The 23,584-nt window shown below is 33.8% G+C and overlaps 1 protein-coding gene across 8 annotated transcripts in view; it reads right to left on the bottom strand.

The window, feature by feature from the left end:
• The window catches only part of LCOR (ligand dependent nuclear receptor corepressor), a 110,884-nt gene that overhangs the window by 46,484 nt on the left and 40,816 nt on the right, over positions 1 to 23,584 (bottom strand). For 7 of the 8 annotated variants that reach the window (XM_072971705.1, XM_072971709.1, XM_072971703.1 and 4 more), the window contains 2 exons: positions 21,855 to 21,920; positions 21,435 to 21,514 (listed from right to left, as the gene is read on the bottom strand). Coding sequence is in view for 3 of the 8 variants with exons in the window: in XM_072971703.1 (XP_072827804.1) it covers positions 21,435 to 21,514; positions 21,855 to 21,920 (146 nt within the window). In the remaining 5 variants the exon portion in view is untranslated. Of the gene's footprint in view, positions 1 to 12,591; positions 12,699 to 21,434; positions 21,515 to 21,854; positions 21,921 to 23,584 lie in introns of those variants that run through there. The other variant, XM_072971706.1, reaches the window with a different exon arrangement.

The following is a 23,584-nucleotide window of genomic DNA, read 5'->3' as shown; positions in this document are numbered from 1 at the left end:
CAATATAAAAATATGGGTCCTGATCAAAAAGTTTCAAGATACTACATTAGACTCATCCCAGAGACTCCCAGAATATACACTCAGACTATAGGAGCACTGGACTAGGTTGACAATGCTTTGTACTTATTTCCACTCTTGTAGCTAATAAATAAACAGAAAATTATGACAGTAAAAAATAAGACTATAAAAACCTATAATAAAAAATAAGACTATAAAGAAAAATAACGTATATTTTTTAAGACTTCCTCAAGTTCAAGTGCATATCATTTACTTCATGTCACTGCAATGTATCAACACATGCATTTATTTATATCATGAAAAACTTAGAAGTGCTCTAAATAAGAAAACGGGACATACACTGGCACAATGAATAGTAAATAAGACACTGAAAGCATGTTACAATCCAAAAACGATATCCCCTCAAATTTTAAATATACTCAATGATAACTGCAATCAGTTTTCTATGATTTCCCCATCACCCAAACTATGTCAACAGCACAACCAAAATATGTATTTTGCAAAGACACATTTAACTTCAATTACATATTGTAAATATTTAATATGAATTCTCTTGTATACTCAAACTGAAACGACAGTCCCTTAACATTTCCATATAAGACATATTGTTTGCCACATAATATTAAAAAACTTTAAACAAAATATTTTAAGTTATGAATCATTACAAACACCTTTATTATAGGTGTATTTGCCAACATTCTCTTCTATGCATTAAATAAATTATTAAGAAAGTAACTTTTAAAACCAAATCACAAATTTTGATACAGATTTAACAATTAAAATGTATTAGGAACAAGTATTAAAGAGCTCAATAATTCTCATTTGTACTATACTTTAATGTCATTTCATTGTTTATTGATTTTTAAAAATCAGACATTCCATGGCATAAGCTGTACTTACAAGTCCTTAGTCCTACATTCACTCAGTTTAGTCAGACTTTGAATATAGAATTTATACTTAAACTATGTTTAATGTAGCATTCAGGCCACTTTCTAATATAAATCAACACAGTAACTAACCTAGTGTTCACTAAGGCAGTTGCTACATGTTCTTTTTTGAATCAAAAATTACCAGTTTAATCAGCCTGTACTGTGAAATACACAGCCTACTTTTAGTTGGTTCATGTTAATTATAGTCACACTTACTTATTTTGTTTTTAAACAGTTTTACTGAGGTATGGTACACACTGTACAATTCATGTACCATTTAAAGTGTAAAACTCAATGCTTTTTAAAGTATATTCAGAGGTATGGAACCATCACCATGATCTAACTTAAGAACATTTCTGTACCCTAAAAGGAAGCCCTGTACCCATTTAACAGTCACACCCTCATTCCTTAGACCTTAGGCAACCACTATATTTGTCTCTATAAGCCATATCTACTCTGGAAATTGCACAGAAATGGAATTATACAATATTTGGTTTTTTGGTGACTGATTTATTTCTCCTGGAATAATGTTTTTAAGGTTCAACCAAGTTGTAGCACATATCAGGACTTCTTTTTTACTGCCAAATAATACTCCATTGTAAGGATAAACAACATCTTATCCATTCATCCACTGATGAACATTTGGGTTGTTTCTACTTTTTGTCCACTATGATATGAATAATGCTACTTTTAATATTTGCTTACAAGTTTTTGTGTGGATGTATATTTTCATTTCTCTTGGATATATACACAGGAGTGATATTTCTGGATTATATGTTTACTATGTTTACCATTTTAAGGAAGTGCCAAACCATTTTCCAAAGTAGCTGTACCAGTTTATATTCCCAGCAGCAATGAGGGGTTCCAATTTCTCCACATACTCATGAACACTTGTTATTTTTTTGATTACACCCATCCTAATATATAAGAAGTGGTATCTCATGATTTAGATTTGCATTCCTCTAATGACTAATGATACTGAGCATCATTTCATGTGCTTATTGGCCAGATACCTCCTTCAAAGAAATGTATACTCATATGCTTTGTCCAGTTTTTAATTGGGCTATTTTTCTTTTTAGCGTTGAGCTGCAAGAATTCTTGATATATTCTGGATACAAGTGCATTATCAGATATATAATTTGCAAATATTTTCTCCTGTCTGTGAGCTTTCCAACACTTCACTGACGCTACAGTTAAGCTGTACAAGAGTTAAAAAAAATTTTTTTAACAAAGCTACCAGGGATTGAATCCAGAGCCTCATGTATGCTAAGCATGTGCTTTACCACTTAGCTAGTCCCCCTACTGCAAAAGTTTTAAATTTTAATGAATTCCAATTTGTCTATTTTTTCTTTTGTCATTTGTGCTTTTGGAATTGTATCCAAAAAAAACTGGTTGCTGACCAAAGGTCATGCAGATTTACTATGTTTTCCTCAAAAATTTTTATAGTTTTAGGACTTACTTTTAGATCTATGATCCATTTCCACTAAATTTTTGTGTGTGGTATAAGGAAGGGGTCCAAGTTCCTTTGTGAAAAATCACTGGCCATAAACTTTACTTCTGGGCACTCAATTCCATCCTATTAATCTATATCTAGCCTCATGCCAGTAACACACTATGTTGATCATTATAGTTTTGTAGTAAGTTTTGAAACGGGGAAATGTGGGTCCTCTCAATTTGTTCTTCTACAAGATTGTTTTGGCTATTGAGAGTCTCTTGAATTTTCATATGAATTTTTGGATCAGCTTGTCAATTTCTGAAAAATAAAACCCAACTAGGGTCTTGACAGGAAAGGTGCAGATCATTTGGGGAATAATGCCAACTTCATAATATTGAGTCTTCCAATCATGAACATGGGATGCTTTTCCATTAATTCAGATCTTCTTTAATTTCTTTGAACAATGTTTTGTAATTGACAGTGTACAAAGTATTACACTTTCGTTTATTTTACTCTTTTGGATACTACTATAAATGCAACTGTTTTCTTAATTTCATGTTCAGACTGCTCACTGCTAATGTACAGAAATACAACTAATTTTTTAAAAACACTGTATTCTGCAAGCTTGCTGGACTTGCTTATTAAATCTAATAGTTTTGTAGATTCCACAGGATTTTCTTTAAACAACATCATCATCTGCAAACAGACATACTTCTACTACTTCTTTTACAATCTGGATTAACTTTGGTTTCTTTTTGTTGCCTAACTGTCAAGGTTAGAACCTCTTGTACAATGCCAAAAAGAAGTGGAAAGAGTAGATATTTGTGTCCTGTTCCTGATTTTAGGGGGAAACCGCTCAATCTTTTACAATTACGTATGATGCTAGCTGTGTATTTTTGCAGGTCAGGTTGGGTGAGTTCCTGCTATTCTACTTTGCTGAAGTATCATGAGAAAGTTGGATTTGGTCAAGTGTCTTTTGGGGAGGCATCTATTGAGATGACTGATTGTGCTTCCTGCCACTTTTTCTATTAATACATTGTATTACACAAATTGATTTGGGGTGGGGAGGGTGTTAAACCAACCTTGCATTCCTGAGATAAATCTCACTTGGTAACAGTGAATAGTAGTTTTTAATTGTTGCTTGATTTTATTTGCTCATATTTTGTTGAGTATTTTTTGCATTTATATTGGTGTGTAGTATTCTGGTTACGTCTTTTATATGGTTTTGATTTTCAAATACTAGTCTTACAGAATGAGAAAATCTTTCTTCCTTATATTTTATACAAGTTTGTGAAGAATTGGTATTAATTCTTCTTAAACTAATAGAAATCACCAGTGAAGACATCTAGCCATAGGATTTTCTTTGTTCAAAGTTTTTTAAATTACTAATTCAATCTCTACTTGTTCTAGGTCATATCAGTTTCCCAGGGCTACTGTAACATACTACCATAAACTGGAGGACTTAAAACAGCAGAAATTTATTCTCTCACAGCTCTAGAGCCTAGAAGTCTGAAATCAAGGTGTCACCAGGGCCTGCTCCTTCTTTAGGCTCTAGGGAAAGAGTCCTTTCTTGCCTCTTCCTAGCTTCTGCTGGTTTCCAGCAATCCTTGGTGTTTCTTGGCTTATGACAGCATAACTCCAATTTCTCCCTCCATCTTTACATGGACTTCTTCCCTGTGTGTTTGTGTCTGTGACTTCAAATCTCTCTTCTTATAAGGACACCAGTCATTGGATTTAGGGCCCACTTGAAGCCTGTGTAACCTCATCTTGACTTGATTATATCTGCAAAGACCCTATTTCCAAATAAGGTCATATTCACAAATACCAGGGATTAGAACTTAAACATTATCTTTTGGGGGGACACACTCAATCTGCAACATACATCTGTTCAGATTTTCTATTTCTCCTCATGCCAGTTTTGTGTCTTTCTAGGTATTTATCCATTTCATCTAAGTTATCTAATCTTTTGGCATATATATTATCAATAGTATTCTCCTTAGAATCCTTTTTACTGCTGTACTGTCAGTAATGGTCCTCACTATATCACTTGTGATTTAGTAATCTGAATCTTCTCTCTTTTTATGTTGATCAGCACTAGATAAAGGTTTATCATTTTTATTGATCTTTTCATAGAACTAACTTTTGGTTTTGATGATTTTCTCTGTTTCTTTATTTTACCTTTTCATTTATTTCTGCTCTAATCATTTCCTTCTTTCTGCTTAATTATGGTTTAGTTTGCTCTTTTTCTAGTCTCAAGGTAGACAGGGTATTGATCTGAGATCTTTTCTTCTGTAATGCAGGCATTTGTAGCTATAAATTACCTTCCAAGCACTGTTAACTACATCTCATAAGCTTTGATTGTTTTGGTTTTGATTTAATTCATCTCAGATTGTTTTCTAACTTCCTTTGTGATTTCTTCTTTGATCCATTGATTATTTTGAAACGCAGTTTAATTTCCACATGATTTTAAATTCCTCATATTTCTGTAATTGATTTCTAATTTCATTCTACTGTGAATGGAAAACATAACTTGGTATAACTGCAATTCTTTAAAATTTATTTTTTATGACCTAGCATATGGTCTCTCTTGGAGAATGTTTCATTTGCTTTTCTTGGGTGGAGTGTTCTATTAATGTCTGCTGGGTTTAGTTGATTCAGTGTTGTTCAAGTCTTCCATCTTTGTTGATCTTCTGCCTAGATGCTCTATCCATTATTGAAAGTGTGCTGTTTATGTGTCCAACTATTATGGCTGAATTGTATACTTCCCCCTTCAATTCTGTCGCATCTTGCTTCATGCATTTTGGAGTTCTGCTCTTAGGAGAGAATACAGTTTGATCCTCTTATCATTAGAAAATGTCCCTGTTTAGTTTCCCAGCAGTGTGCAGCCTCTGATACCACTTCTCAAAAGATGTGGTCTTGAGCATGTAGTCTCTCTGTTCACAAGGGTTCAGCTGAGCTCTCTTTGTCAGTTTCTTTATCAGGTCTCTTCTTTATAAGCTTCTGGCTGATCTGCTTGTAGTGGTATCAGACACCCAGCTTTAGTCTCTACTACTATTCTACTTGTTTTTGCCACACCCTGGGGCATAAATTGCACTTCAGTCTGATTCAATAAAAGTGGAGCCCCTTTGCAGGGGCAGAATGTTGCCAGTCTTTGAGGCTTATTCCAACCCCAGGACGGCACTTTGTTGCTGTGTTTTTCTGCTTTTCTCTGTTAAAACTTCTAACTTGTTTGCCATTTCACTTGTTTCTACTAGTATAAAGGAGCTATCAGCCTCCTTTTAACTCTTCACCACAAATATCTTCACAATTTTCAACATCTTTTCATAAGGTCTGTTCCAAATAAAGTCAGTCCCCTTAGAAGAGCTACACAGTTCTCTGTTCTTAAGGCCTGCCTCTCCCTTAGGAAGAACCTTTGTGCTATTCTGCACAGGAACTGGGGGCTGGGGCAGTAATTTACTTCCCTCAAAGCGTTATCTGTGCTCTATGAGTAGGGGGTGCCGAATGACTTGCCCCTCCTGGCATGGAATTGCTGACTTATGAATGAGGCCTGGCCCAGGGCAATTAGGTCCTAGTATTCTCAGCCTGCTGTGCCTACAGTAGACCTCTACTGAGTAAAGGATGGGAGCCCTTAGGCCTTCTGACCTCACCTGTCTGGAAGAAAGCTTCTACAACAAAAGCTAGAAGGTATAAAAGATGCCCACAGTCTGTCCCTTCTGCTCAAACTGAGCTCAGGAAAATGGGTGGGAGTGGATGATGGCTCAAATGCCATAAACTCTTGTTGTTCTTATTGAAATTTAGATTTTTTTTGAACAAATGATTCTCCATTTGCTGTACACCCTTAAGATAATTATTTCCTGAATTTGAACGACTGTTTTAAAATAATTTTCATCAATCTTATCAGAGTCATAAACCCCACTGCCCTTCACGGACCCTAAACCTCTTACCTCACCTACAACCAATCAGAGACTTGTGCACAAGCCAATCAGGCACCTTGGGACTCTATATTATAAAACACTCCAACAACTTGCCCTCAGTGCTCACACATGCACTTCTGTGTGGTCCACTGTTGCCTACAGCAGTGTAGCTATTAAACTTGTTCTTCGCCCTGGTGCTCACACAGGCACTTCTGTGTGGCCTGCTGTTGTCTATGGCAGTGTACCTCTAATAAACTTCTTTTCTATTCCAAAAAATTTTTTTTTCACCAGTTAAATGGTTATTTTGCTTGTTTTAATCCAAAATAATAACCAAAGATGAAAAATACAACACAAAATCATATACTTTTTTCAAGTACATCTGGTCACATGGTTAAAATTTATAGCATTGATGTATAAACAAAATATAGCTCATCCTCTCTCACTGTACATAGATATACAAAATTAAATGAACCAACAAGACCAAAAAAGTTCATATGACACCAAGCTAAAAAAGCTAATATAATAGTCAGGAGATAGTAAGTTAAAGAAAACAATTCATGCCATTTTCCCTCCCCAATATGTGAATTCTGAAGGGAGTCATTATGTATGGTATGGCAAAAAATAACAAAAAGATGTGACATACTTTTCTGTAAATCAAAAGTCACTGTTCTTTGCATTTATTATTTCTCCTTTATAAAGAACCAGTTGTTGGCCCAGAACTAAATAGGAATAAAGCTGGAGATAAGAATGAATTTATACCACCTAAGAGTTGCTTCCTTCAGGATTCAGGAACTGGTCTACCTAGACTAGGTGCTTCTTAGCAAGAGGTGGTTCTGTCATATTAGAATCTACTGTGAGCTTCTTAAAGGCATATACACCTAGAATATACTCCCAGATCTTTTTATTTTGTAACTCTGGGGCAGGGAGTAGGCATTAAGGTTTTTTAAAAGCTCTCTCCTTACTAAGGGACTGCAAAAAGAATCATCAGTATCATACTTAAAAATTATTACATTGTTATAAATATCTTCATATTTGAGAAGGCAAATCCCCACTTATTATTCATATTTTCTAAAATGTCCTGACCATTCTAGCTTTATTTTTTCAGATTGTATTTAAAATCACTCGGTCAATTCTGTTCCTACCACCACTAACTCCCCAAAGAAGACAACGTATTTTAATCTGAACTGCATTATACTTAGAAAGTAATTCAGGAAGAAGTAACATCCTTAAAAATATTCAGTCTTCTCTTTAAGGAACTGCTTTTCATTTATCAAAATGGGCTTTAATGGCTGTCAATTAAAATTCTGTTGTTTATTCATATAGCTCCCACATATTTATTATTTTACATTTTTACTGTCATTATGAAGAGAATGCTTCCTTTCTTTTCTAACTGCTAGGACTGGCAAAACAAAGAGTAAGTGAGTGAGTTAGTGAGTGAGTGTGTGTATGTAGAACTTAAAACTTAATTCTGTATACAGCTTTCAGGGGAAAGTGTAGGTCATGTCTTCAGTAGCTATGTTCTCTGGTAGCCTCACCACTTTGTGTCAATTTTCCAATTATCTTTTTAAGGTAATTTCACTTCAGGGAACTGTGAGGGTTGTAGGAAGAGGTAGACGAAAAGGGAGCTGCAGCAAGCCACCAACACTTTGTGGTCTAGTGACCCAGCACCCAAAGCAGAAAAATAGATAATACTGAATGGGTTGGGATCTTCTTCAGTAGAAAAGACCTCAAGTTCTTTATTAAGCTTTTGGTCATCTCAAGCCATATAATCCATATAATATATTCTTTAATCATCCTGTATTACTTTTTGGGGAATAGCAAAGAAACAAATATTCACAAGATGCATTCAAGTAAGTTCATAAATTTTCTCTACAGCTTAAAGTACTCTCTCTCTGTACTACTAGAAATGCTAAAGGAAATTCATTAGGCTGAAGGAAAATGACACTATAAAACACTGCTAAGATAAATTAGAGATGATGTGAATAAAGATGGGGTAAATCAGGATCATAAATTGACTCAACATTGTTAATTTGGCAATTCTCTACAAACTGATTTAGAGATTCAATGTAACCCTAATCAAAACTCTAATAAAAGGCTTTTTGAAGAACTGGTAAACTAATTTTAAAACTCATAGAAAAGTCAAGGACCTAGATTAGCAAAACAAATTTGAAAGAGAAAACAGAGGACTTGTACTACTTGATTTCAAGATACAAAGATACAGCAATCAAGACACTGTGATACTGATGTAAGGACAGATATATAGTTCAATGGCACAGGACAGAGCCCAGAAATATACCTACACATATATGGTCAGCTGACTTAAAAGATGCCAAGGTAATTTAACTGTTGAGGAGGGGGTCTTTTCAACATACATATATACGATCAGCTGACTTAAAGATGCCAAGATAATTTAACTGTTTGGGGGGGAGTCTTTTCAACAAATGGTGCTAAAACTGGATTATCTTATAGAATAAAATAAACCTCAACACTTAACTCACGCCATATACAAAAATTAACTAGAAATGGATCATAAATCAAAAAGTTAGCATGACTGAACTTCTAGAAGAAAATATACTTTCTTGTGTGTCTGACACTGGATTAGTCAAAAATTTATTGAACAGGCCATAAAAACATGAATTTTAAGAGAAAAAATTGACAAGGGTTTTTACACAGAATACACAGAGAACTATTACACCTTAATAGTAAGTTTTTAAAAATGGCAAAAGAGTCACACAATGTTTCACATAGATATACATACAGAAAGATGCTCAACATCACTAAGTCATCAAAGAAATAAAAATTAAAATCACGAGATACCACTACAGATCCACCAGAATGGCTAAAGTTAAAAAGACCAATAATATAAAATGTTGGCTAGATGTGGAACACTGGAACTTCCATATACTGCTGGCAGAAATACAAAATCGTTCAGTCACTTTGGTGAAACATGGTAATATTTTATAAGGCTAAATATGCAATTAGAGTACTACCTAATAATTCCAATTTTAGGTATTTATCCCAGAGGAAAAAAAATACATGCCCAAAGACTTATATGTCAATAAGCCTAATAGTCAACATCTGGAAACAATTCAATGTCTATAAAAAAGTGAATGGATAAACAAATAGTGGCATATCCATGCTATGGAGACATACTTAGCTATAAAAAGGAACAAAAGGTTATTAAAAAAACCAAGAATGTATATATAAAATAAACAAATAACAAGGTCCTACTGTAAAGCACAGGGAACTATTTAATACCCTACAATGGCCCATAAGGAAAAAGAATATGAAAAGGAATATGTATGTGTGTGTGTATATATCTATGTATAAATGAATCACTATGCTGCATGCCAGAAATTAATACATGATTGTAAATTGTAAACTGACTATACTTCAATTTAAAAAAAAGAATATAAAATAATTATGCTAAGTGAAAAAAGTCAAAAATGGAAGATTATATATTGTATGATTCCTATTATATAAAATTCTAGAAAAGGTAAAATTATAGTGATTGCCTGTGTCTGGAGGTCCAATAAAGGGAGTGACTACAAAGGGGTGCGAGAAAACTTTTTAAGGTGAGGGCACTGTCCTGCACCTTGACTGTGCTGACAGTTATCAACTGTATACATTTACCAAAATTCATTAATCTATACTCTTAAATGGATGAATTTTATTGTGTACAAATACTATCTCAATTTAAAAATCACTGAAAACAGGTTCAGGGTATTAAAGATACTAGATATTGAATTTATCACTGAATTTCAACTTGAACCAACCACTTGAAATCAAAGAAATGATCTTTACTTACATTTTCAGAGTCACAAAGAAATGTGACACATTTTCGAAAACTCATGTGAATATCTCTCCACAAGCAAGTATACTTTTAGGCTAAAAAACAGTATCTTTTACTTGCCATCCACTTTCGTGCACAGTATTCTGAATAGGTATGTCAGTGGACATGAATCAGTGGCATTTCAACATTTTTAGGTATATCCTTAGATAAATATGAAAATAAGGAGGCTGACTGTTGCCCGACAATGTCTTTGTTAATGAAGCTGTATGTAGACTGGACCAAAAAAGGGGGTGCATGCATTAACAATTCCCCAAAGGAACCAGACCCCTACCCCTAGAAAAATGGAATCCAGTACAAGAGCAGAGAAAAGGCAAGATGAACCTAGAAAAACCTGTATTAGGAAGTAAGAAAGGGCTCAAAAAATGATGGGGGCATGTCAGATGGACATGGTTCAGGAAAATCTATGTGTTATATGTAAAATTAATCAGATAAAGAATGAGAATGAATTAATAAAGCAAATGTGGCAAAACGTTAAATGTGAAGGACACCAAATTTTTTGTGCTATTCTTTTAACTTTTTTTATAAACATGAAATTTTTTGAAAGCAAAAAGTCTAAAAAAAATGTAGGGTTGGCAAATGTTGAACTCTATTTTCTTCCAAATTTCTCTTGTTCCTCTACCACCCTCTTCTCTATAATCACAGCTGTCTTGCCATTAAATTATATTTGCTTGTGCTGTTGCTCCGATACACAGAAGAAGAGCAAAGAGAACAGTAAGTAGGATGTGGAAGTTAACAACTTTTAGCCTTCTCTTCATCTTAATAACCTGATGAAGATATTCAAAACAGTAAGAAATTTTCTGTCAAGGGCCAGACAGTAAATATTCTAGGCTTTGCAGGTCACATATAATCTCTGTAGCATCTCTCCTTTTTTCCCACCTCCAAAACCACCTCTTTAAGATTGTAGACATAAGAACAGATTGTGGGCTAGATTCAGTCACAGTTTGCTAATCCCTGCTGGAGAGAATTATTAAACTTCTTCAAGAAGTACACAAATATAGCTCTACTGGTCCCTGAAAACAGCATGGACATTACTGAATAAATAAAGCAACAAAATTGTATCACCATGGTAGTTCTTAGGGCAACAAACAGTTAATAAAGTTAAACTTAAAATGAAAAAAATAAAGATGAACATTTCTTAAAGTTTCTTTTGTAGCTCTAAAGTTTGTTTCCTTTGAGTTTGGGGTTTTTTGCAGGGTAAGAATGAGGGTGTCACTTACATAGTTTTTTTTTTTTTTTTGCAAGATGACATCTCAGAAAAGGAAATGGAAGAAAAAAATGACAAGTTTCACTTGGGAAAGGGAAAATGGCCTAGATTTTAGGAGTGTGATACAAAACTGAAGGGGTGACATTTCAGAGTCATTCCTGACTAAATTCAAAAGCATTCTCACTCTGTACCTGGATTCTCCAAGTTTAAATGGTATTTTAAAAAATTCATACCATGGTATAGAAAATCTGGGAATTAGAATTATATGTATGCATGCAGGTTTTGTAATAATTATGTTAGAAAGGCCTTCCTGAGTAGATCAGGGGCTTACAGCTACAGCCATGTCTGCTACCCATGGCTTACTGACATTTCAAGCAATGAGCTAAAGAGAGCTGACAAGATGCAACTCATTGATTTAAATGCCACTCTCCTGTGTCTTATTATTTTAAATGCCAGCAAGTCTTAGGGAAAATGACTCCACCATTTAAAATGCTTATACTTTTTAAGGTCAGTTACCTAAAAAGAAATCTTCATGTACACTGTTGGTTTTTATATTAACCAAATAAGAATTGTTGCGCTTATACAATGTTTACTATATATCAATTACCTTCAACTTTGTTAAGCAGATCAAGTCAAGGAATAGGAAAACAACAAAGATTGAAGCTTGAATTCTTATCAAGAATTAAAGTATTAAAAATGTACAACAAACTTACCATGAATGACTCTTATTAGTGTATCTAATTGTTATTACTGTACATGGAAATTAAGCCTGAAGTGCAAGAGGCAAATGACTATGACTATACCATTATACTTAATTCACCAGTATCTATAACGAGCATTTGTTGCTATAATTTTTCTTCTATTACACATGTACAGTTATTAAAACATTAAAAGACAAATGCAAGCCACCTCCAGTCAATAGCAAGGCTTTCCTATATCCTTCCACTAGCTGGAAATTAAATTTATACTATCTCAATTCTCATCCACAACCCAATCTCAATCAAAAGACTTCCTAAATTTCTAACCTGCTCTTGGTAATGACTGTGGATTTCCCCAGATGCCTAAGACCACAATAAGCACAAAGATACTCAACCGTATATTGGAGGTTAATGGTATTACAAAGCCTAGGTGAGGGTAATTGTGCCTTTATATATAGTGCTATGACGGCACTAGTTTTATAATCTGCACTAAATTTATTTATATATATATATATATATATATATATCAATATTTCTTACCTCCTCCAATAGACTACAAATTTCTTGAAAATAGCATCTGTGGCTACAACTTCTTTTTCATTATTCACAGTATGATTATTTCAACTACAGTGGCTGGTGCTTTTCAACATAGTAATGGTTAAATACATATAGTTGATTTTAAATTTAGAAACAAGGAGCTGAAAAAAATTTTTAAAAGAAAAAATAAACATAAGAAGTAAGAGGGCAAAGACTTAATACTATTGTGATGCCAATACTACCCAAAATGATATACACATTACTGTAACTGCTACAAAAATCCCAGCAGTGTTTTTTGCAGAAATACATAAATCCATGTTAAAATTCATATGGAATCTCAAGGGACTCCAAATAGCCAACACAGCCTTGAAAAAGAAAAATAGTTAGAGATACCACATTTTCTAATTTCAAAGTTAAGTTTTGACTTAAGTTTTGACAACAAAAGCTACAGTAATCAAAACGATGTGGTATTTAGGCTGTTTTCGTATCTTGGCTATTGCAAATAATGCTGCGATGAACACAGGGGTGCATGTATCTTTCCCAATTTTTTTTTTGTACTCTTTGGATAAATACCTAGAAGTGGGATAGCTATTAAAATGGCTATTAAAAAAAAAAACCCAGAAAATAACAAATGTAGGCAAGGATGTAGATAAACTGAAATCCTTATGCATTGTTGGTGGGAATGTAAAATGGTGCACCTGATGTGGGAAAAAAGCCTGAGGCTCCCTCAAAAAACAGAATTACCATATGATCCAGCAATTCCACTTCTGGGTATTTATCTGAGGGAAACAAGAACAGCAACCCAAAAAGAAATATGCACCCTCATGTTCACTGTAGCATTAACTACAATGGCTAAGATATGGAAGCAATATTAAGTGTTCACAGATGTATGAATGGATAAAGAAAATATGATCAGTCCAATTATTTACACACACAAGTGGAATAATACTCAACTTTTTATGGAAACTGCCATTTGTGACAACATGGATGCACTCTAAGGGCATTATGCTAAATAAAGTAAGTCATAATATTTTATGATCTCATATGGAATCTAAAAACAAAAAATAATCAAAACTCATAGTGGTGGTGGCGGGGTGGGAGGGTGGGAGATGAATGAGGGTGGTCAAAAGATACAAACTTCTAGTCACAAAATCATTAAGTTTTGGGGATGTAATGTACAGCATGGTGACTATAATTAATAATACTGTATTATATATTGAAAACTACTAAGAGAGTAAATCTTGAAAGTTCTCATCACAAAAAAAAATTTTAACTGTGTGGTAATGGATGTTAACTAGACTTACTGTGGTGATTATTTTGCAATGTACACAAATATTGACCATTATGTTGTACACCTGCAACTAGTAAGTTATGTCAATTATATCTCAATTTAAAAAAAGAAAAAGGAATAAACAAAATATGGTTGCATTGCTGGATGAGGCAATCTTATTAATTTTCTTGAAACTATTTTTTTGTTGCTCCTGGTATAACTAGAAAGCTCCAAGCATCAATACAAGTGAGAGGAGTAAAGATACTATAGACTATTCCCCTTTGTTATTTTTTTATTTTTTTAAACACCACCTTCATAGCAAAGAGTTCCTCACAGTTCCTAGCCTTCAGTGTGAGCAAGTCAGGATTCTTAGGCATTCTTGCTTCATTTAATTCCTGCCAGCTGTTACCTCCTACAGTTACACTAACTGTACTAATTTCAATAGAAATCTCTCATCACTGTTCAATAACTAATTTCTTGTTGGTTCTCTTACAATCTTGCCTTCTTCAACTGTTCTCTCCTTTTAATAACTTTTATTTCTTCCTCTCCTCCAGTTTCTTTTCTTCCAAGAGTATAACTATTACGTGTTTCCCTCTCCTCCCCAAAATATCTTTACTTAAACCAACTGTCCATTCTTTCTATGGTCCTGTTTTCTTCATCATTCCTGACACTGACAACTTTTAAAACTAGTAGTCTATATCCATTTCTTAACTCCCACAATACCCATTTATTCATTAACCTGTCAGACTTATATAGTCTGGCTCCCACAACCAGTATTCTTGAGAAGCTGTTCTCTCAAAGTCCATGGTTTCAGGGTACTTGCTCAATCCATTTAGGGTCCATTTTGGGAAACTGCATAGGAGTTCATAATAGAGCAACAAACATGACAACCCATCTCCCTGTGCATCACACAGGATGGGGCCAGGAAGATATCTGATGCAAGATGTCAATTCATTTAGTCTTAGGATTTTATCTTCCTTCCAATCTGATTCTTCTTCCTCCTTCCCAAAATAAAGGTCTTCTTCAGCTCTATTTTGTGCTTTACCTTTCACCAAAGACTTCATCAGCTCAACTAATCCAATCACCATATGGATTAAGAAACACTCCAAGTATGGATTCAGCTCAGATCTCATTTCAACTCAATTTGCACGGGACACTTTCAATAAAAAATGTTTACTTTCATCACAAACAGCTTCCAGCTAATAACCTCATTATCCTCCCCATAAAAATTGGCCACTATACCTTTCCCCTTCTCATTTCTCAACTTCTATTAATTCACCATGCTAAGTCATCCTGGCTTAGAAAGACTACCATCAGTATCATTTTACTCTCTCCTATCTATATATTCATGTAATGGCTAGGTTTTGACAATTCTTTATTCCAGATTTTCTACATACATACCTTCCTTATGTATCTGCACAGCCAAGACCTTAGTTTAGGCTCATTTTCTGGATTATTACAAGACCATTCGGTAATTTTCTCTCCATTACAACCTCAAAATAACTACCAAATGAATTGCTTTAAAACCCAGACCCTTTTGAGGTTCCATATTCTTGATTAAGCAATTCCAGTGTCATCTACTGCACCTCTCAACTGCTACAGTACTTACATTTTCTTTTAAAATTCTGTATGAGAATGAAGGAAGGAATTTTACTCTCAATGTTTCCTACTTACAGCAGAGCTTTAGGCATGCAGGATGGATGATTTACATCTAATTTAAATCTCCTTTAATTTCATTAGCCATCCATGATTTATCTCACCAAGATTCCATAAGCAAGGAGGGATCAGTTTTTTACTTCTTTGATATACTCTCTGGTTTACCACAGAACCAGACATTTAATAAATAAATTTGCCTAATGATTAGTATATTGGTTAACTCTGACCACATAAAGCTAAACAGAGCAGAGTTAATCTCCAATGAACGGTTTTTCTCCAAGTCTATATGTTTGTTGTAGGGCGAAAAAAAATCCACAGGTTGGGAGTAAATATATACAAAACACACAACACACACACACACACACACACGCGCCACTCCCTGCCCCCTCCAAAAATCTCTTTGATATTTAATCTTAGATGAGCACTGATTCACTGTGTCAAGTGGTTTTTCCTTAATCTTTTAAAATAATCTATATAAGACAGTTCTGGAAATACAAGGTTAGATCTCGCAATTTAGATTTGCACAATTAACAGAGTAATTAATTATGTACTAATTTGTGGTATCCATTTAACTCTACTGTGTATCTATTTAAATCTCATAAATAAATAATCTTAAAACTTCTCATATTTGTTTCTTATTTTTCACTCCTGATAGACAGGTACTATATTGATGTATTTTTCTTCCAAATTCCTATTATACTTATTGAGTTGTGGTACTCTGGGACAAGATGACAAACAAGTCAAATCAAGCAGTGCTGAGTATGCCCAAATGAATACATTCAACAGAAATACATGTTGTAGGATATAATGAGAAAATACTAACTTAGATTTAGCACCTGCTCTTAACTGAACTTTCAATGTGTTAAAATAATAATAAAAATTAAAATGTTTAAAGGATGTATCTGAACTTCTATTTAAGGAATACTCACGAAACAGGAAATTATGAAATGTTGAGAGTAAACACAATGTGATAGACTAATTTAAATTTGAAAAGGATCTAATTACATGATTCCTGAGGGTAGATGGGTACTGAAATAAACTGATGATCTGACTCCAGTCTTATTGCCGGTTACTTACAAAAATAAATGCTCTGCTCCACTTAGGATGTGCCCCTCTTTTCTCTGCTTATCCAGATTTATGTATTCTTCAAAAATGTAGCTCAAGTCATAACTTCTTAAAACATTCTCCAAATATGCTAGTCAAATATTAAACTTACTAACAGTCTTATAATAAGCTTTTTAAGAGCATAAACATTTTATATTTTGGCATGACATCCTATCTTGCATCATCCTTAGTTACTAAAACATCCACGCTGTTTACGACAGCTATCTCTAATCTCAGTCATGTACGAGAACAGCCATTACCAGATTGATTCATTGCTTAGAATTAGTCCATTTTTAGGGATATTAATTGGTGAAAGTAATTTTTTATTCTTCCCGTCTCTCCAATACTCTCTCAATACTACTGGATCAGCTCTTCATACTATCAACACAATCCTGCAATTAATAAAAGCCTCACAAGATAATTTCTAATAGATATTGAAAGAAATGAAGATGTATGTGTATGTATATTGAAGTAAACATACATATATCCTAGCGCAGACAACGGAGGAGGCCTAGAGCAATGATGCTCTAGTACCAATGAGTACATCTAGTACCTTCTTCTCTTATACAATTTTCCAAATAAAAGAAACTAGGATTCCTTGGGGAAATTCAGGGTTGGAACAACGAAAGTGAAGATACGCATGCAACGTTTTTTGGTGCCAAAAAGTAAAGAAACATGTAATAAACAACAACAACAAAAAAAGATGAGGAGCCAACCTCAAAGGGTTCTCAATAGTCAAATCCTCTTCTTTACAGTAGGATTTCAACTAACAAAGGCAGAAGGAATAGAAAATCATCATCTGGTAAATACCACCATAGTAATTCTTTTAAGCAAAATTCATCAATGGATGCTAAAATTAATGTATGATAAGAAACTAGCATGATGAGAGAAAGGTATTTACAAAATCTCTAAGTACATCTCCACAAGATACTTAATAAGTACAAAAAGGAAAAAAATAGAAACCTTACAGTAGAGAAAACTGGCAGACACCACTTTAACCAACTGATCAAAACAAACATCACCATGTGCATCCCAAATATGGTGCACTAAGGATGACACATAATCAGTTCTGTAAAATTCCTGCCAAAAATGCATATCCTGAATTTAATCATGAGGAATCATCAGACAAACCTAAACTGAGGGGGCATTCTACAAATCAATTTGCCAGTACTCTTCAAGAGTGTTAATGTTACGAAAGGCAAAGAAAAACAGAACTATTCCAGACTAAAGGAGAATAAGGAGATATGACAACTAAATACAAAGTGTGATGCTAGATTGACTCCTGAACCAGAAAATAACATTTCTGGGATAACTGGTGAATTCTGAAAGGTTTACAGATTATAGTATTGTATCAATATTAATTTCCTGATTTTTATAACTGTACTGTGGTTACATGAGATGTTAACTGGGGAATCTTGATGAAGGGTATAGAGGAATTCTTTTTATTATCTTTGCAACTGTTTTATAAGTCTAAAATTACTTCAAAAGGAAGCTGAGAGAAGTATAAAAGCCTCATGAGTGAAAAATACACAAAGAACTTTGTATATATACTTAGCAGATGTAGGTGCTCAAAACAGTCAGCTATTAATACTAAATTATCCAACTTTATTGAGCATACTGACTTCCTAGTTGCTCATTTAGTAAATATTTCAGAGTGCCTACATGCCCAACCAACAGAAAAGGAAGGAAAGAGAGCAAGCAAGGCAGGCAGGAAGTCAGTCATTAACAGACTCCTAGTACAGCTAAGATTGGCTATTTCAAATATACTTATGTCCATTTACGCTCTTAGTCTCTCTCTCTTTCAAACTGAGTAACTGCAAGTACTACTTAATTCTTGCTCTACCAATTTCCATGTCTATGTTTCTAGTTTTGTTACCAAAACATGTATTCTAAAAACATGGATCAAATTCCAACTCTATGACTTTGCCCATAACTTAGTCTCTCTGACCCCTCCCATTTCTTTATAAAACTGATATGCTTTTAATCAACTTTATAGGGTTATTGTTTTGAGCATTAAATGGGAACATATAAAAATAACTGACACATAGTAGACACTCAAAAAATGTTAGTTGTCTTTCCCTTACAAATTATATTTTCTAATGCTGAAGTGTAGATGAACAATTGTTTTGCTAATCTCTAGGTGAGTTCCTGTTCTGTTTTCCAAAGATGCTACTTCATACTTTTCACCTAGATATTTTTCAGTTTATTATTTTTTATTAAAAAAAATTTTTTTAATGGAGGTACTGGGGAATTGAATCTAGGACCTCATTCCTGCTAAGCGTGTGCTCTACCACTGAGCTATTACCCGCCCCTGCTCACCTAGATGTTTTTAAAAGTAAATATAATGTACTATTTTATCCGTTCTAACAGTCAGCATCCAATGAAAATAAAATTAACTAAAAAATATGCATAACCTCCACCTCCTTTCCAAATATCAAATCAATATTTCTAACAGCTTTTTCAAACATTATTGAGATATCTCATCATGCCAACCTCAAACTTAAGATTCCAATACTGTGCTCTATGCTGCCACCTATTGGCTGCTACCAAACTCTCCAGATATTTCCTTCTTTTTTGGAATCTTATGTCAGCCTTAAACTGCAAGCCTCAACCAAGCTGATATATTTAATTTCCAGACTCTAGTCCTTCTCCAGTGAGATGCTCCAAGTGCCTACAAAGAGTTCCAACACAATCACTTTAAACCTAACACAATTGAAGCTATATAGTTGACAATTTATATTTTCTAGGCTCTCTCTCCCTATTTTCCAATATAGACATTATGATTGTCTCTGAAAAAACTAAATGCCAAAGACAGGTAGTGAAATGTCGAATGGAGAAAAACTGCTTTCCCAGATCCAGCTGAGCTGTCAAATGGAAATATTCTTTCTAATTAGAATATCAACTAAAAACTGTAGAACTACAAAAAGTAAGAACTACACGGTTAAATACTACATGGTTCCATGCCTTGATATTTCTGTATTTTCTTCTAGAAATATTCATACAATATTTTATCCTCATACAGCAATGGAAAACTCAATCCTATTATAAGAATATACTTTACTCGATTACTGAACATATAGAAGGGCTTTCCTCCCAATTCTATTCTGAAAAAAAGTCAATTAATCATTGGCTCCTTTTATGCTACCAAAATGCCTACTAAATAACTTGTTCAATAAATAGTTGTAACATGTGTGTGCGCACACACAGAGAGACACACAGTTTAAAATAATGAACTTTAACTTCACTGGTAGTTGCTTAATTTTCTGGTCTGTTTCAAGTCACAATACATTTCAAAACACTTTCCTCACTAATTCAACGAAAACAGTCCATCCTAGATCGTCAAAGCAACAACTTTTTCATGTACTAACCAAGATAAAGATACCACAAAAGAAGAACACTAAAAAGCTCTTAAACTGGCTTTTGACTTTAAAGCAACTTGTCAACTATAGTAAATAATGGTAGAGTGGCTACATGCAGGGGTCAAAGCAGCACACGTCACGGTTAACAGTCTTCAGAGGCTGACAATGTAGTCAGGAACACAAGATCCAAACATTGAAAAGGATGAACAAAGTAAGGCAGAATATTAACTGATAAATAACTGGTAATAATATTTACCACAACAGCATGAATGGTTGAAAGAGCAGTTAAGAACAGATGAATGACATTTATAAGAAGGGCAGAGGCTTAAGCTAACAGCAAAAGCAAGGGGGATTTCAGGTTATAAAGAACAACAGGTATGTAATGGTGTAGTCCAAATGGTAAAAGCATGTTGTTTACTACAAATGATCAGACCAGTTTAGCTGACAGAACAGAAAACTGTATAGGGTAGCATCAGAAATAGAAGTGGATTGAACTGCGAAGGGTAGTACCCTGAGCGTTAGGCTGATGAATCCTGAAGACAATGGTAAAGTTACTGGAGACTGAGTACAGAATAACATTTCCACACTACTAAGGGGTGAGGGTCGGTGGGAGGTAGTAGTAGGGGAGAGAATTTTATTCGTGAAGCAGTGTTTAACACACTGAAGAAAACTAAGAGCAATCATCCTATTTCAGTAGCCCAGAATTAATGCTAACAATTTGAACTATGGTGATGACTGTGGGAAAAAAAAAGCATGAAAATCAGTATGAGACAAGAACTGATAGAACTTGGCCAATGATTTAAAGTTAGAAAGTACAAGGGAGAGAAAAGAATTCAAAATGTTCCCAAAGCTTTAAAACAGGGAAAAGAAATACCATGAAAAGAAACATTAAGACAGTAAACCATTATTAATAAAAGTTTCCAACAGTTGAAATGTTTCTAAACCAAAATTCTATTTGTTTAATGCAAAGCAATAGAACTACAGAAACCCAAAGGTACAGCCAATTTCTACAACTGATTACAAACACTACCCATGTTCAAATATTACGAAGAAATATCTTACACTAAAGAATAAACCACAGTCCATTATACATCTACATGAATTAACAATTCCTTGATCCAGATCCATCTTATTGTTCTTTCTGTACAAATGACTCCCATTACATGAATTATCATACATTTCATATTTAAAATAAACACAACAGTCTGAGATCTAGCTAATTACTCTGCCTAGTGAACTATATAAATATAACAATGCATGTTGGGATAGATTTCTCAACAGGCTAATCAACAGACTAGAAACAGTCTAAACTGCAAAAGTGAGTTAATAGCAAATCCTTTATAAATAAATATGGAATCATACCTTGTTTTTCCTATAAATTCTCCAACAAAGTAACCAAATTTTAGAAAAATAAAAACTATAAAATACCATACAAGTTTCACAAGTTTCTTGGTTACCTTTACTTTATCTCTTCTTAAGCAACAGAACAGACAATTTTCATCAAAAGTCCAATCAGAAATGCTTTCGGGTTCACAGTCTGCAAAAGCAGTAGGAATAACAAATTAATAGTCACAAAAGAGGATTTTTCAGAAGACAAATAAGAGCTAATTTCAAAAATATTACTTATTTTAACAACAACAAAAACACCCCTCACTAAATAGTAGATAGGTTCCTTATTTGCAATAACTGCTCACTAGTTAATATACTTTGTTCATACATATATCTGCATTATCAACTATACACAAAAAGATGCTTACATGGATATAGCTTTAACCATTCATAAAACTGTGAATAAAAAGGAGGTTGAGGTTTAAAACACCAAGGTATCATTTATGTCACCAAGAAGAATTTGAAATACCAAAAAAATTTTTGAATACCTTTAAATAAACTGAGATCTTTTAATAATGCAGGTCCAAACAGCCCTTCCAGAATACTTTCAAACCCTGAAAGGATGAAAAAAAAAACCCCATTATTAAAATAATATTCCCTATTGTAATTAACTATTAATCTTGTTGCATGAAAAAACAATGTGTTTCCTTCCAGTTTTCAAGGATCCCCAGATTATTACTGAAGGGATGCTGAGGAAAGTGTCAACGACCAACCTAAAAAGAGCATTTGCATTTTTGTCAATGATTAACATTCAATACAAATTCAGAGCATTTTCAAGGACATTCAAGGACAATATCACTTAAAAAAAAAGGCCATTTTAAATGAAAAGACCTTTGTAATTATTTCATATTGCCACAATAACTACTTGTGGGTTCCTTTATGAAAGTAGGAGCAACTAATTATACATACATACATATATATAGAGAGAGAGAGGGAGAATTCAAATATACTTGTACATAAATTTTTAAACTATTATCACATTCTACCAGTATACAGTAGAAAATGAAAAATAAACAAAATTTCCTGATTTATTACTCAAATATTGCCAATCAACTCAATCAAAAATTAAAAATATCTTTGCCATCTTGCTGTTTTCTACGGGTTATTAAGAGTGAGAAAAATGCAGAAGGGAATCAGACTGTACCGTTATACAACGTAATAGAAATAAATGGATTAGTTCCCAAACTATGTGTCATAGACTTCGTCAGTAGCTCAAATAGTTATAAGTGGTCCATTAATCCATATGTATTTAAGCATGACCTTTAGAAAGAATTAATGTCTTGTACATTCAGCATACATGCTACTCTTCAAATGCATAGGAATATTACTATAATTAAGAAAATATAAAAAGTGTTACTGTATTCCTAGTAGTTTGGGACACTGAGTTTTGTCACACAATCTACTATCACACTTAAGGGTTTAAAACTTTTTTTAATTGTTAAAAAGAACTTTTATGTTCAAAAGTGAGGGAACCACTAACTTAAAATACTATTAGCCAGGTAGAGGTCCATGAACAGGGATATTTCCTAACCACAAATACACTCACCATAAAGGGTTTGGAAGGTAAGAGAATACAAAAGACGGTCCCTAGAAACAGTATTTTTATCTGGTTATAAGAGTAACATTGTAATGTAAAGGATTTCTTTGTCCTTAGTATTAAGTTATCATTTTCAATAAAGTAAGCTCTAGAGTTTGCATTATCTACATTGTAGTTAGGGAGTTGGTTTTCCTATACTATTTTCTAGATTTCTAGATTCTAGATTTTTCATTTATTATTAAAGATCAATTGTTTTTTGACTCTCCTTTGCTCTTTCCCTCAAAATTACTCCAAGGACATTAGCAAAAACAAACTATCCATTCAAGCAAATAGGAGGTATCTATGTCTGTTTATTATTTGCCTACTATAATTAAAACATTGTCCACTAAGTTACTATGGCCTCTCTTCCCCACACTAGGGAGGAGAAAGTGTTGGGCTAAGGATTTTGAGGGCAGGGAAATGGTGCTGAAAGGATGAGAAGGAAATGCTAGATACTGTCTATGTTGGCCCTGCAAACTAGATATTATTAAACACTGGCTTAAAAAAAAAATAAATCCCTGCCTCCAACTCTAAATCCCTCTTACCCCCTAAATGGATTTCTGACTTCACAAATATTAATGAAAGCATTTCAATATCTTGAAAAGTACCAAGTACACACTGCAAATAACTAAAGGGGATTAC

The sequence above is a fragment of the Vicugna pacos genome, chromosome 11 (genome assembly GCF_048564905.1).
Source record: "Vicugna pacos chromosome 11, VicPac4, whole genome shotgun sequence".
Taxonomy (NCBI): Eukaryota; Metazoa; Chordata; class Mammalia; order Artiodactyla; family Camelidae; genus Vicugna; species Vicugna pacos.
This window is presented reverse-complemented; position numbering and strand designations above follow the sequence as displayed.